Below are 14,160 nucleotides of genomic sequence, written 5' to 3' on the forward strand. Positions count from 1 at the left end.
TCATTCCCTCAATAAATGTCGTACTAGACTATTTACTTTTATTCGAAAATTCATTAGTGTTTTAGAAGGAGTGAGCATGGGGAAAAACTTTAATTTATGGTTCTAAAACAGTTTATTTTTTCTGGTATATTGTCAAAGAGCTTAACAATATTGCACATTGCTATCTGCCAAAGTTGGTCTCACTAGGATGTACTGTCGATCTTTTCTCCTTCTTGTACTGTATTCGTGAATACATCGATTAGTCACGATATTAGATGGATAGTTGGACCATAATTTCTGCAGTGAGTAAAGGCATTGTGAACCCTTAGTTAACTTTTCAGAAATGCCTAGAACTTACAGAGTGCAGATCCTTCACAACATTTTGAATATTTAATTTTGTGTATTAATGCTGACCAGCTACCGAAACCTGTATTCAGTGAGTAAAGGCATTGTGAACCCTTAGTTAACTTTTAAGAAATGCCTAGAAGTTACAGAGTGCAGATCATTTGCAAGATTTTGAATATTTAATTTTGTGTATTAATGGCGACCAGCTACCAAAACCTGTAGGAGATCCGTTGATGAACACATACAAATAATGAAAGCCTTCAATACTCTGTTCAATTTATTACACGTTCTTGGCAGATTATTTTAATTTAATGCAATAAAACATAGGTTTTAATGTACTTTCCAAGTTTGAAGCTGATCCATTTGTGCAAAACTAATTAATAACTTTTATTTATTTTGTTCTGTATTTCTACCTATTTCTTAAGGCTGAAAAACAATGTTTCATGTTTTCACAGTGTGTTTCATGATCTATGAAGTTCCAAGGATGAGGACGTAAACGTTAGGGGTTGCTGAGAAGATGCCTGGACATTTCGCAGCCGATATATGAAAAGAAGAGAGCAATTGGTTGCAGATGCATTCATTGATTAATACTTGTATAACGTGAAAAAAACTGACCAATTATCTTTCCCAATTCAAATAAAGTGGATCTGGATGTGGATCTGTCAGCAGGTGAGTGCTGTAACGGGACATTCTCATCTACCATTACTTTCCCTCAACAGTAGTAGTCGATATCAACAACATTTTTCGAATTTTGCACAAGTCAATATAATCTCAGCTGTTTTTCTGAAACATTTCATATAATTTTATATACAATATGTTATATTACGTATCACATAACTAATGAGGAGGCACTGAATAGAACTGGAGAGAACAGGAGTTTGTGGCACAACTTGATTAGAAGAAGGGATCGGTTGGTAGGACATATTCGGAGACATCGAGGGATCACCAATTTAGTATTGGAGGGAAGCGTGGAGGGTAAAAATCGTAGAGGGAGACCAAGAGATGAATACACTAAACAGATTCAGAAGGATGTAGGTTGCAGTAGGTACTGGGAGATGAAGAAGCTTGCACAGTAAAGAGTAGCATGGAGAGCTGCATCAAACCAGTCTCTGGACTGAAGACCACAACAACAACATGTTATATTTCAAACTAAAATTAAGGAACAGGAATTATTATTTTGGATATTATAGTCGATAAATACTAGTTCTGAATGTACAGTTAAAATTATCTTTTTTAGAATCATTTGAAATTGCAAATTATTTGGCATGCTTAAAATTTCTATGATTAATTACACAATCTAGTAACGTTTACTATGTTTATTTCTGGATTCATTTGTGAAATAATGATAGAAACTAATAGAAATTCATTTGTCAAGAACATTTGTAAACACTTTGGAATAATGTTATTACTGCAGAGTGAGTTAGTAATAAGCATGCCTGCGAGGTGATGTTTTTGGGTGGACAATGTACTCGTAATTTCGGATTTGTTACTGTGAAAATTCAAAAGACTGTATGATATACTAAAATCTGACAAAATAAATTAACGTAAAAGCAAGTATTCTGCAATGACAATCTTCAAAATTATTTAGATCAGTTGAACCACGAGCACCTAAAATGTCAAAATTTCTAGAATCAGACCCCTAGATAAGAAGAACTCCAGATAACTCTGCAAGAAAAGATAAGTAGACTAAAAAGTTTATTGTACTATTACTCCTCTCAAATCTCAGAAAAGACTTTGCACGTTGTGGTCAATAGCCACAAAAAAGTAGGGGATAGATTACACTGCATTCTACGAAACAGGCATTGATTGGCTCATCTGCCAGTGGGATAAATGTCTTAACATGTGTGGTGATTGTTTCTGAATGTAAACACTCCATTGTCCCATTGAAGGCCCCTTATATTTTGTACCCTGTGCTGACATGTAACAAACGATTACCGCTTTAGCAGAAAGCGTCAGGAGTTGGACAGAAGCTGTTGGTGCGGAGGATTCGTGTCGTGGTAACACTCGCCACGAGCTGTCGCGCTCAGCAAACTGGAGCCGAGTTGGGTGCCCCACCTGCCAGCAGTCTGGTCCCTTCAGTCCCACAAACCAACCAACCCACCCACCTGCTGCTGGACGAGCGCGACGCCCCTGTGGAGCTCGGTGAGCGGCTCGGCGAGTTTGGCGAGTACGGAGACGCAGGCGGAGGGCGACAGCGGCTCGCCCATCGCCTCCAGGATCACCTGCTGCTCGACCAGCGTGATGCCGCGCTGCACCACCTCCGCAGGCCGCGCCAGCGCCTGCAGCACCTGCTTCTCCGCGCCGCCGCCGCCGCCGCCACTGCTGTCCCCCTCCGCCTCCAGGGCCACCTGTCGGCACCCACCTCCACGTCACACTCTCCTCGTGGCACTTCACTCAGGCATCATATACATTAATGGCCATTAAAATTGCTACACCAAGAAGAAATGCATATGATAAATGAGTATTCATTGGACAAATATATAAAACTGACATGTGATTACACTTTCACACAATTTGGGTGCAGAGATCCTCAGAAATCAGTACCCAGAACAACCACCTCTGGCCATAATAACGGCCTTGATACGCCTGGGCAATGAGTAAAACAGAGCTTGGATGGCATGTACAGGTACAGCTGCCCATGCAGCTTCAACACGATATCACAGTTCATCAAGTGTAGTGACTGACGTATTGTGACAAGCCAGTTGCTTGGCCAGCATTGACCAGACGTTTTCAATTGGTGAGAGCTCTGGAGAATGTGCTGGCCAGGGCAGCACTCGAACATTTTCTGTATTCAGAGACTCGTACAGGACCTGCAACATGCGGTCGTGCATTATCCTGCTGAAAAGTAGGGTTTCGCAGAAATCGAATGAAGGGTAGAGCCAAGGGGCGTAACACATCTGAAATGTAACGTCCACCGTTCAACCTGCCGTCAATGCGAACAAGAGGTGACCGAGACTTGTAACCAATGGCACCCCATACCATCACGCTGGGTGATACGCCAGTATGGCGATGACGAATACACACTTCCAATGCCCATTCACCGCGATGTCACCAAACACGGATGCGGCCATCATGATGCTGTGACAGAACCTGGATTCATCCGAAAAAGTAATGTTTTCCCATTCGTGCACCCCGGTTCGTTGTTGAGTACACCATCACAGGCGCTCCTGTCTGTGATGCAGCGTCAAGGGTAAGCGCAGCCATGGTCTCCGAACTGATGGTCCATGTGCTGCAAACGTCGTCTAACTGTTCGTGAAGATGGTTGTTGTCTTGTAAACGTTCCCATCTGTTGACTCAGGCATCGAGACGTGGCTGCAAGATCTGTTACAGCCATGCAGATAAGATGCCTCTCATCTCGACTGCTAGTGATACGAGGCAGTTAGGATCCAGCATGGCATTATATATTACCCTCCTGAACCCACCGATTCCATATTCTGCTAAGTCATTGGATCTCGACCAACGCGAGCAGCAATGTCGCGATACGATAAACCGCAATCGCGATAGGCTACAGTCCTACCTTCATTAAAGTCGAAAACGTGATGGTACGCTTTTCTCCTCCTTACATAAGGCATCACAACAACGTTTCACCAGGCAACGCCGGTCGGCTGCTGTTTGTGTATGAGAAATCGGTTGGAAACTTTCTTCATGTCAGCACGTTGTAGGTATCTCCACCCACGCCAACCTTGTGTGAATGCTCTGAAAAGCTAATCATTTGCATATCAGAGCATCTTCTTCCTGTCGTGGTGTAGCAATTATAATGGCCAGTAGTGTACATCGACCGTAATGCTAAAACCATCGCACACAATTACCGGCCAATTTCACTGACATCGATTTGTTGTTGAATCATGGAACATATTTTTTGTTCAGGCATAATGACCTTTCTAGACTCTGAGAAGCTCATCTGCTGAAACCAGCGCGGATTTAAGTAACAGCGGTCATGTGAGACACAGCTGGCCCTCTTTGTGCATGATATGCAACAGGCTCTAGACACCGGCTCCCAGGTGGATGCCATATTTCTCGACTTTCGAAAGGCGTTAGACTCAGTTCCGCACTGTCGCTTGCTCCAAAAAGTACGCGCTTACTGTCTAGCCGATGATATATGCTGTTGGATAGAAAGTTTTCTAACGGACAGGGAGGACCATGTCGTTCTGAACGGAATGACTTCAACAGAAACAAGTGTAACTTGAGGTGTGCCCTGGGCAACGTAATAGGTCCGCTGCTTTTTACGAATTACATAAACGATCTGGTTGATGGTATTGACAGCGACATTAGACTGTTTGCCGATTATGCTGTATTCTACAGGAAAGTAGTATCCCACGAACGTTGTGAACAAATCAATGAGGATTTGCAGAAAACAAATGTGTGGTGTAATGATTGGCAATTATCTCTTAATATTAGTAAGTGTAACCTACTGCGTATAACAAAGCGAAAATCCTCATTAATGTACGAGTACAAAATAAATTCCCAGTCTTTGGAAGCGGTAACATCCGTCAAGTATCTGGGCGTGACTATTCGAAATGATCTCAAATGGAATTATCTGATTACACAAGTAACGCATAAGGCAATCTCTAGATTGCGGTTTATTGGTAGAATCCTGAAGCGATGCAGTCCTTCAACAAAGGAAATAGCTTACAATACGTAAGTGTTAGAGTATTGTTCGTATGTATGGGACCCTTACCAGTTGGATCTGATTCAAGAGATTGAGAAGGTCCAAAAAAAAGCGGCAAGATTCGTGACTGGTACATTTAGCCACAGCGAGAGCGTTACAAATCTCATTGAAAGTTTGAAGTGGGACTCACTTGCAGATAGACGGCGCGCTAAAGGGAAGGGCTGCTCACTAAATTCCGAAATCCCATCTTCACTGCAGATGTAGAGCATGATTATATTATTACCATGAACTTTCAAATCGCGCAATGAACTCCATTCAAAGATAGAGAGTATCTTAAACCTTGTCAAGGAACAAGAGTGGCAGGATGTTTATGGTCCTGATAACATGGATGATAAATACAATGCTTTCCTTAACACATTTCTCATGCTCTTTGAGTGTGGCTTTCCATTAGAATGTTTTAAATGTGGTACTAGCGGTAATAGGCAGCACAGGTGGCTGACTAATGGGATAAAGATGTCTTGCAGAACAAAGTGAGAATTATATCAGAATGTTAGAAGAAGTCACAATCAAGCTACAGTAGCCCATTACAAACAGTATTGTAAGATGCTTAAAAATGTTATTAGGTAGGCAAAGAGTATGTGGTATGCAAATAGAATTAAAACCATATAATCAGTTGTGAAGGAAGCGTCTGGTCAGCAGCACAAGGTCGATGACATAAAGTCAGTTCACAGTAAAGATACTTCTGTTATGGATAAATCAGATATATGTACAGTATTTCACAATCCTTTTCTCAGCATTGCTGGTGAATAAAATAAAAATTTAGTTTCTACACGGAGTCATATAACTTGCTTGGCAAATGCTTTTCTGAGATTGATGTCTGAAATACTTCTCTGTGATACAGACAAGAGGGAGATTTAGTCAGCAATTAAATCACTGAAGACTAAGGGCTATCATGGTTATGATGAAGTGCGTAGCAGAATATTAAAGTACTGTGCTGCACATGTTAGCCCTGTATTTAGCCATATTTGTAATTTTTCCTTTTGGAATGCTCAGTTTCCTGAACGATTAAGGTACTCTGTAGTAAAGCTGCTTTACAAAAAGGGAGAAAGGGATAACGTAGATAATTTTAGGCCTATTTCTATGTCATCAGTGTTTGCTAAAGTTATTGAAAAGGCTGTGCATTTAAGGACAAATGATCATTTTATATCACACGATTTGCTCTCAAATGTACAGTTCGGCTTTAGAAGTCATTTAGCAGCTGAAAATGCTATATTCTCTTTTCTCTGTGAGGTACTGGATGCGTTAAATAAAAGGTTTCGAACGCTAGACATATTTTTTGATTTAACTAAGGCATTTGATTGTGTTGATCACAATATATTACTCCTGAAGTTGGACCGTTGTGGAAGATAGGGAGTAGCTCACAATTGGTTCACCTCTTACTTTAGCAACAAACAGCAAAAGATCATTATTCGGAATACTGAGAATGGCTGTGATGTGGGGTCTGAGTGGGGTACAGTCAAGTGGGAGGTGCCTCAGGAATCAGTGCTGGGGCCACTCCTGTTTCTTTTGTATACAAATGATATGCCCTCTAGTATTATGGGTAACTCTAAAATATTTCTGTTTGTTGATGACACTAGCTTGGCAGTATAGGGCGTTACGTGCAACATTGGCTCGGTTCTAAATAGTGCAGTTCATGACGAAAGTTCATGGCTTGTAGAAAATAAACTAATGCTCAATCACAGTAAGCCTCAGATTTTACAGTTTCTAATACACAATTCAACAAAACCTAACGTTTTAATTTCACAGAATGGGCGTGTGATTAGTGAAGCAACATTTCAAATTTCTAGGTGTTCAGATAGATAGTAAGCTGTCGTGGAAAGCCCACATTCAGGATCTTAACGCTGCCATTTTTACTATTCGAACGGTATCTCAAGTGAGTGATCATTCGAACCGAAAATTAGTCTTCCTTGCTTATTTTCATTCGCTTATGTCGTATGGTATTATATTTTGGGATAACTCTTCCCATTCTAAAAGGATATTTTTGGCTCAAAAACGGGCGGTTCGTGCAATAAGTGGTGTAAGTTCACGAACCTCTTGTCGACACCTGTTCACGAGGCTGGGTATTTTGACACTGGCCTCTCAATATATATTTTCCTTGCCGTCATTGCTGGTTAACAATGATAGCTTATTCCCAAAGATAAGCAGCTTTCACTAAGTTAATACTCGGCAGAAATCGAACCTGCATTTGGATTGGACTTCCTTAACTCTTGTGCAGAAAGGTGTGCAGTATATTGCTGCATCCATTTTCAATAAGCTACCGCTCGAATTCAAAAATCTTAGGCGTCATTCACGCGCTTTCAAATCGAAACTAAAGAGTTTCCTCATGGGTCACTCCTTTTATTCTGTCGAGGAGTTCCTTGGAAAATTAAGCTGATTCTTGTTGTATTGTTGATGGCGTTTACTTAAACTTATGGACTGACTTTTCTCGGGTTCATAATCATTTATTTTTATCTGTTATTACTTTTATGTTGGAATTTCATGTACTGACATGTTCCATGACCTTGGAGATTTGCTCCTCAATTTGGTCCTTCAGGAACTTGATGTGTAAATAAATAAAAAAAAGCCAATAAAGCAAATACTGGCAGTGCTTCTACTACTGCTGCTGCCCGTAATAATGATATTAATATTATTATTATTACTATTATTATTACTATTATTAACGACAATAATAACAATAATAATAAAGGTAGTGGCAAACATAAATAATGTAGTGTACAAAATAGAGTTTTCCAATACAGCGAGTTCTGGGTAACGGAAATTTAAGGAGACTGTATAAGCTGAGAAATTTGGGAAATCAGGAAGATCTGACTGGAAAGAAGGATGTAAAGGGGAACGAGTGTGTACAGGAACAATGGTAGTCATTATTGTTGCTTCAGTAGCTGTGTCATAAACTGTCTTTTGAAACTACGAACGTTATTAAGTTCTCTAAAACAATGAGGGAGGTTATTCCAGAGTCGTGTTCTTGCCACTGAAGGGGACTTAGAGAAAGTCGAGCGATGAAGTGGGCCAGAAAGGATTCTGCACTGATGTGAACTGGTGTTTCTATCATGCTGTTCAGACAAGAGATTTAAGGTCGAGAAGAGATATGAGGGGCAGAGTACGATGATAAGACAACAGAGGCGACAGAGTGTATAGAAATCTCTGCGCCTGTCCACACACAGCAAGGATAGCCGTGAAAATGATGGTGAGATACGAACAAAGAGTCGAACTTCACAGAGATATTGAACACAGGAGTCGTCATCTTTTTAGAGAAAGTAAGTCCTTCCAGGATAACATCACTGTAATTAATAATTGGAAGCATTAATACTTGCAGAAGTTTGTTTTTTAGGTCAAGCAGGAAGAGCTCTTTATATCTTTTTAGGGCGTGGAGATATGCTGATGCCGTCTGGCACATTGCAGTTACGTGCTCCGTCCAATCTAGATTTTCATGTATTGTTACTCCTGGACTCTTTTCTGAGGGAGAGGAGTTGGTATTTGTGCCATGGTGAAAGGAATTCCTAATATTTCGGGCTAATGGGCATGTAGTGACCAATCAGTACCGCTTCGCTTTGGATGGTTTCAGCTTTAACCCAACATTCTGTGCCTATCTTGGCAGTGCTCAAAGGTCGGTATTGGGATTCTCAATAGCTGTCTTGGCAACTGACCAAGATAATCACAGGTAAGTGAAACTTTAATTACATGGGAAGCTCATTCATCAACAGTAAACTTAATAATTGTAAAGTGTAAATGAATATATCCATCTAATGTGAAATTTCTGTACAGTAATTAACATTGAAGAAAAGCTTCAGTTTAAAACCCAGAGTAAGTCATGGAATGTATCGTCAAATGTATTCACTATTTAGATGGTATTATTAAAAGTCAAAGTAACTGCATTGAACAAGTAGTATAAAACCATACACTTAAAACTGAGAAATTAGGAAGCTGGTACAAACCACATTTTTTATTATGCTCTAACACTGGATTAGCATCTTCTGCATCGCTAAATTGTATTTCAACGTTGTGCAATAACAGATTGCAGGACATTAAATTATCAGACAAATGGAAAAGTTAGCCAGAGGTTTTTAACAACTGAAAGCATATTCTATTTAAAGTGGCACGCAAATGGTAGGCTAGTATAACGACATAGTAGATTGAGAAAAAAATGGCCCGTAGATTGCGAGCGTGAACGGCACTTACAGGCTGAAACTTTGTTGTAGAAGAAAAAACCACATGGTGGTAATGAGTCTCAAGAATCGGATTCCATTAACTAATGAAAAACTTACTGCGAACACGAAGGACGTTGTGTGTCTTGGACATGGTCACACTATGTCTCAGTTTAGTAGTATCTTCGTGAGCAGAAGATAATTCATGCAGTATGGGTACAGATACCGATATCAGTATGATGTATCGAATCTTGCCCTTGCCTATCTGGGCTGAAGATAAATTCATATATGGCTGTAAATGATTGTGGTAGTATCTGCGTGTTGCCAAACAGCGAGGTTTCAGACAGTCAGGGAACACACAGGGACGACTCATGGAGTGAACAAATACAAGTCACAATGCAGAAATGCTGATGCAGATATGGGCACGAAGTTTGTATTTTGTGACTGGTATTGTGCGAAATGGAACAATATAATTTTCTTTATGGAGAGCGAATAGAATTTAAAATAGCAGTGGCTAATTCAAGTGCAAATGTTAATAATGTGCGTTTATATCTGCTCTGGGTGAACATTAAACTTTTGTAAAGACCTTTCCATAGTCTAAAGGTATTATAAACGTTGTGTTAATGATAATTTTCTTGAATGGTATCAAAATGCCTAATTAGCTATTATTGCTGGGATTAAACCATAAATTCAGTTTATACTTCCAGAATGAGATTTTCACTCTGCAGCGGAGTGTGCGCTGGTATGAAACTTCCTGGCAGATTAAAACTGTGTGAAAATCTCATTCTGGAAACATCCCCCAGGCTGTGGCTAAGCCATGTCTCTGCTATATCCTTTCTTTCAGGAGTGCTACTTCCGCAAGGTTCGCAGGAGAGCTTCTGTAAAGTTTGGAAGGTAGGAGACGAGGTACTAGCAGAAGTAAAGCTGTGAGTACCAGGCGTGAGTCGTGCTTCGGTAGCTCAGATGGTAGAGCACTTGCCCGTGAAAGGCAAAGATCCCGAGTTCGAATCTCGGTCGGGCACTCAGTTTTAATCTGCCAGGAAGTTTCAATTTCTACTGTTTACTTTCCGTTGTATACCCAGTCTCAAGTGGCTCCAGTGCATACCAAATGCGAGATACAACATAGTTGAAATGTTGAGGATAATGCAACTGTTCACGAAATTTATCATGGCCACAGACCCACTGCATCTAAAATATTGTTAGGCATAAACCGATCAGTTTCAAGATACTTCTCCATTATAAAATGTTCAGTGACTGAGAGAGAACAAGTCACACAGGCTCACGTTTATTGAAGTTGTTAAGTGATAGCTGTTTCTCGAGAGTAATTTCTCTGGTAATGCTGTCTATGAATAGTGCAATGCCGGATCAATGTGACAGCAAATAACAGTCCAAAATTTTAATGAACTAATGAACAGTTTATGAAATTGCCAAAAAAATGGACAGTTTAAACGCCCAAGAAAAAGTATGAAACTTGATGCCAATCACTGTGCTGAGTCCCTCGCAACAGGCTACCGAAAGCAGCTGCGCCTCAGACTTGCAGCGCACGCCACGCCCTCCCACACTGGACGAGGCCCCCCTGCCGTGGTCTGTGGTACCGGCCTTCTGCTCTATCCTGACGAGTGCAGCCTGCAGGTCGTGCAGCGGCTGCGCCACCTCCTGCAGCAGCGACCGCTGCTCCTCGTGGTCGACCACCTGCGCCACGACCCGCTGCTCCAGGGCCGCCAGGTTGCGCTGCAGTTGCGCCAGGGGCTCCGCCATCGACTCCACTATCTCCAGGCCAGCGCCGGTGGACTCCACCTGCTGTGCGTGCTTCACCTGCATGTGTCACCAGACACACACAGACAGCTGACTTAGTCTAGGTGTCATATCAGAACAATGACAATCTCTCACTCTGCAGTGGTGAGTGCGCAATTTAGAAACTTCCAGGTAGACGGAAACTGTGTGACGGAGCGGGCAGGTGCACATAACCTGATCTTCCATGGACAATGCTCGAACAAACTGACCTATCCAGGCACAACTGAAGTCCCAGTCTAACACACAATTTTAATCTGCCAGGAAGTTTCAAAGCGGTATACACTTAGCTCCAAAATTACCGATTCATGCAGGAAACAATACCCAAATTGCAACAAAGGCCGTTCTCCATAATATCGTTTCTTCCATGCGTGTGAGTCCAGAAAAGTACAGTGTTATTCATAAGTCTCTCCAGGCTTCCAGAACACAATTACACGAAAACTACAAGACTTCACAAAACAGACACATATCAGTGGAGAGAGTATCTCTTCTAATTTTTAATTTGCATTACAGATGCCTAGTACATGGCACCATTTGTGACATGGCAAACGTCAGTTAGTATATGTAATTGACTGCTGTCACTGACAAAAAAAAAATGGCTCGGAGCACTATGGGACTCAACTGCTGTGGTTATCAGTCCCCTAGAACTTAGAACTACTTAAACCTAACTAACCTAAGGACATCACACACATACATGCCCGAGGCAGGATTCGAACCTGCGACCGTAGCAGTCGCGCGGTTCCGGACTGCGCGCCTAGAACCGCGAGACCACCGCGGCCGGCCTGTCACTGACAGGATTACACGAGAAGGTACGGCACCCGACTTTGGAGATCTGTTCAAAAATGGTTCAAATGTGTATGAAATCTTACGGGACGTAACTTCTAAGGTCATCAGTCCCTAAGCTTACACACTACTTAACCTAAATTATCCAAAGGACAAACACACACACTATGCCCGAGGGAGGGCTCGAACCTCCGCCGTGATCAGCTGCACAGTCCATGACTGCAGCGCCCTAGACCGCTCGGCTAATCCCGCGTGGCAGAACTGTTCATTGGGTTGCCTATCTCCAATTGCGAACTATCTCGATGTGACAGTGCGAGGTGGATAATCTCTGTACATGTTCTGATACGCCTCCCCCTAGTGAAACTACACCATGGCGCGAACTACTAATCAAAACTTGCTGACATGATCTATTCAGTGATATGCAACTTTTCCCTACATGTGTTGTAGTTTTTTCACAGTCGCCTTCTGTGAGCCCAGAAGTACTTCAGAGTAATCCTGCATGTATGAAAGCTTCGGTAAGTTTGGGAATTAGAAGAGACAAACTGGTCGAAGTGAAGCTATGAGGATGCACTTTGAGTCATCCTTAGGCTGCACAGTCACTAAAGGTATTCGGTCTGAAAGGCAAGGGTCTGTGTTCGAGACCCTGTTTGTCAAACATTTTTCTGCTACCACAAAATGTTAAAACACTTTGCCTCTTTCAGAAGAACAAAAATTTCTCTTCATTGTGTCACCTAAATATTTTCAGCACTTGTGTGCCATCAGCAGTCTATATTTACTTTGTAGGTGACCATCTTAAAAACATTTTCGAGAAATAGCCCTGTGATGAAAAATTACTCCTTTCACTCTTCACTGTTACTATTGTAATGAATTATTTTTTCCTTAATTACTAATTTGCTTGATGCAAGACCTTTAGAACGTTTAGGATGAGTAGTCTAAGAGCTGTAAGAATACGTCTGTTAAGGAAAATAGTCGAAATTAATGAAAACCTATGAGCTGAGCAAAGTTTTTTTCCCGCAAGTATTTGTGACTTTTGCCAATAATTTTGCAATGCACTGTTGAACCCCTCTGGGCAAGATAATGAGACATACAGTTATTTAAAGCCGTTATTAATGTGCTGTCGTGATAAGCGTTTGGTCGCATGCGAGAGGACTATTTAACTTTAGCTCGTGTGGAGGGAATGTGGTCCAAGATTGAACCATTCATGAAAGCAAGATTCAACTAGAATTTTGCGGCATCACTTAATCATCATGATTCCACGAAAGCTGTAGACAAAGGAGCCAGACAAACGGAGATGCCATTTTGCGCAGTTCATGTCGCAATTGCAGGAGGACAGTGATAACTACGTTTGTCATTAGGATGATGGTATAGTACACTTCTATAACGATGTCCATGAGTCTTTGCATACTGAGCTACTGCGACTGTGAATCGGTCGTGCATCAGATGGCAGTCTCCAGCTGCTGGCGGGGACCCCACAGTCTCCTGACTTGACACTGTTAGATTTTTACCTGCGAGTTTACATCAAAGACACTGACTTCACATTCCAACTTCCCTACGACTTGCGTACTTACGAGGATGTATCAGGGTAGCTGCGACTGGCATCGACGGCGGCACTTCAGGGCGAGTGACTAACGGTTCACACATTCAAGATTCGTGAAAATGGCACAAAAAAACTTTTTCAGTTGCTGTTTTCATATATATGTAATAATACATTACCTAACAGCAATACTGACAACACTTACTGTCTAAAGCATTTTGAATGACATTGTATTTGAATATAAGTGGGAAGAACGTTTCTATGATTCCGTGAATAACAAAGGTGCAAAAAAAAGTGGCATTTAAAAAAAAATGTTACCCATTTCTTCTGGAGTGACGTTTTGGCATGTGATTGGCAGTAAGACCTCTCCAGGACTATGAATGTTACAGCATGATGTAATCGAGGCATTTACATGTTTGATGATGCATGTTTGCTGCTTGGTTGTTATTGTTGACTGTGCATTTCAGCATATTAATTTTAAGGTTGAAAGACATGCATTTCACTCACCATTCAGTGCTCGTGTTTCATATTTCCAATCTCAGTATTCTGGTATTCGGTAAAATAATAATTCAGGCAATATTAATAATTTCTATGGGTTGCCTGATTTATTTGATGATTTTGACAGTTTGTCTCACGCTGATCTGTCAGGGGAGCTTGGCGCTAGAAATTTTCTTTATTTATGGGCGAGGGCAGCAGTCTTCCTAGCAGCCATGATGACTTCCCGTTTCCCATCCCTTTTCCGATCGCCAGGGTAACACGTGGTGTCATTTGAACATTCAGTAGTGGCCAAAGTTTCTCCTGTTCTCAGTTCCCCAACCTGCCTTACCAACCTTGTAACCGCTATTTCTGCTCAATTTTAACGTCGCGAGGTCGCCTCCCTGTGAGATTCCGGCCCTATGATTGGTTAGTTCAGGTGC

At 41.5% G+C, this 14,160-nt stretch overlaps 1 protein-coding gene across 1 annotated transcript in view; it reads right to left on the minus strand.

Moving 5' to 3' along the window:
- LOC124795573 overlaps window positions 1–14,160 on the minus strand; it is a gene marked incomplete at its 3' end in the record, with an annotated part of 358,941 nt that overhangs the window by 80,719 nt on the left and 264,062 nt on the right. The window contains exons 22-23 of the mRNA XM_047259645.1: window positions 10,735–10,950; window positions 2,430–2,582 (exon numbers count right to left, since the gene is read on the minus strand). Of these exons, the coding sequence (XP_047115601.1) occupies window positions 2,430–2,582; window positions 10,735–10,950 (369 nt within the window). The remainder of the gene's footprint in view (window positions 1–2,429; window positions 2,583–10,734; window positions 10,951–14,160) is intronic.

This window comes from Schistocerca piceifrons, chromosome 4 (genome assembly GCF_021461385.2).
Source record: "Schistocerca piceifrons isolate TAMUIC-IGC-003096 chromosome 4, iqSchPice1.1, whole genome shotgun sequence".
Classification (NCBI taxonomy): domain Eukaryota; kingdom Metazoa; phylum Arthropoda; class Insecta; order Orthoptera; family Acrididae; genus Schistocerca; species Schistocerca piceifrons.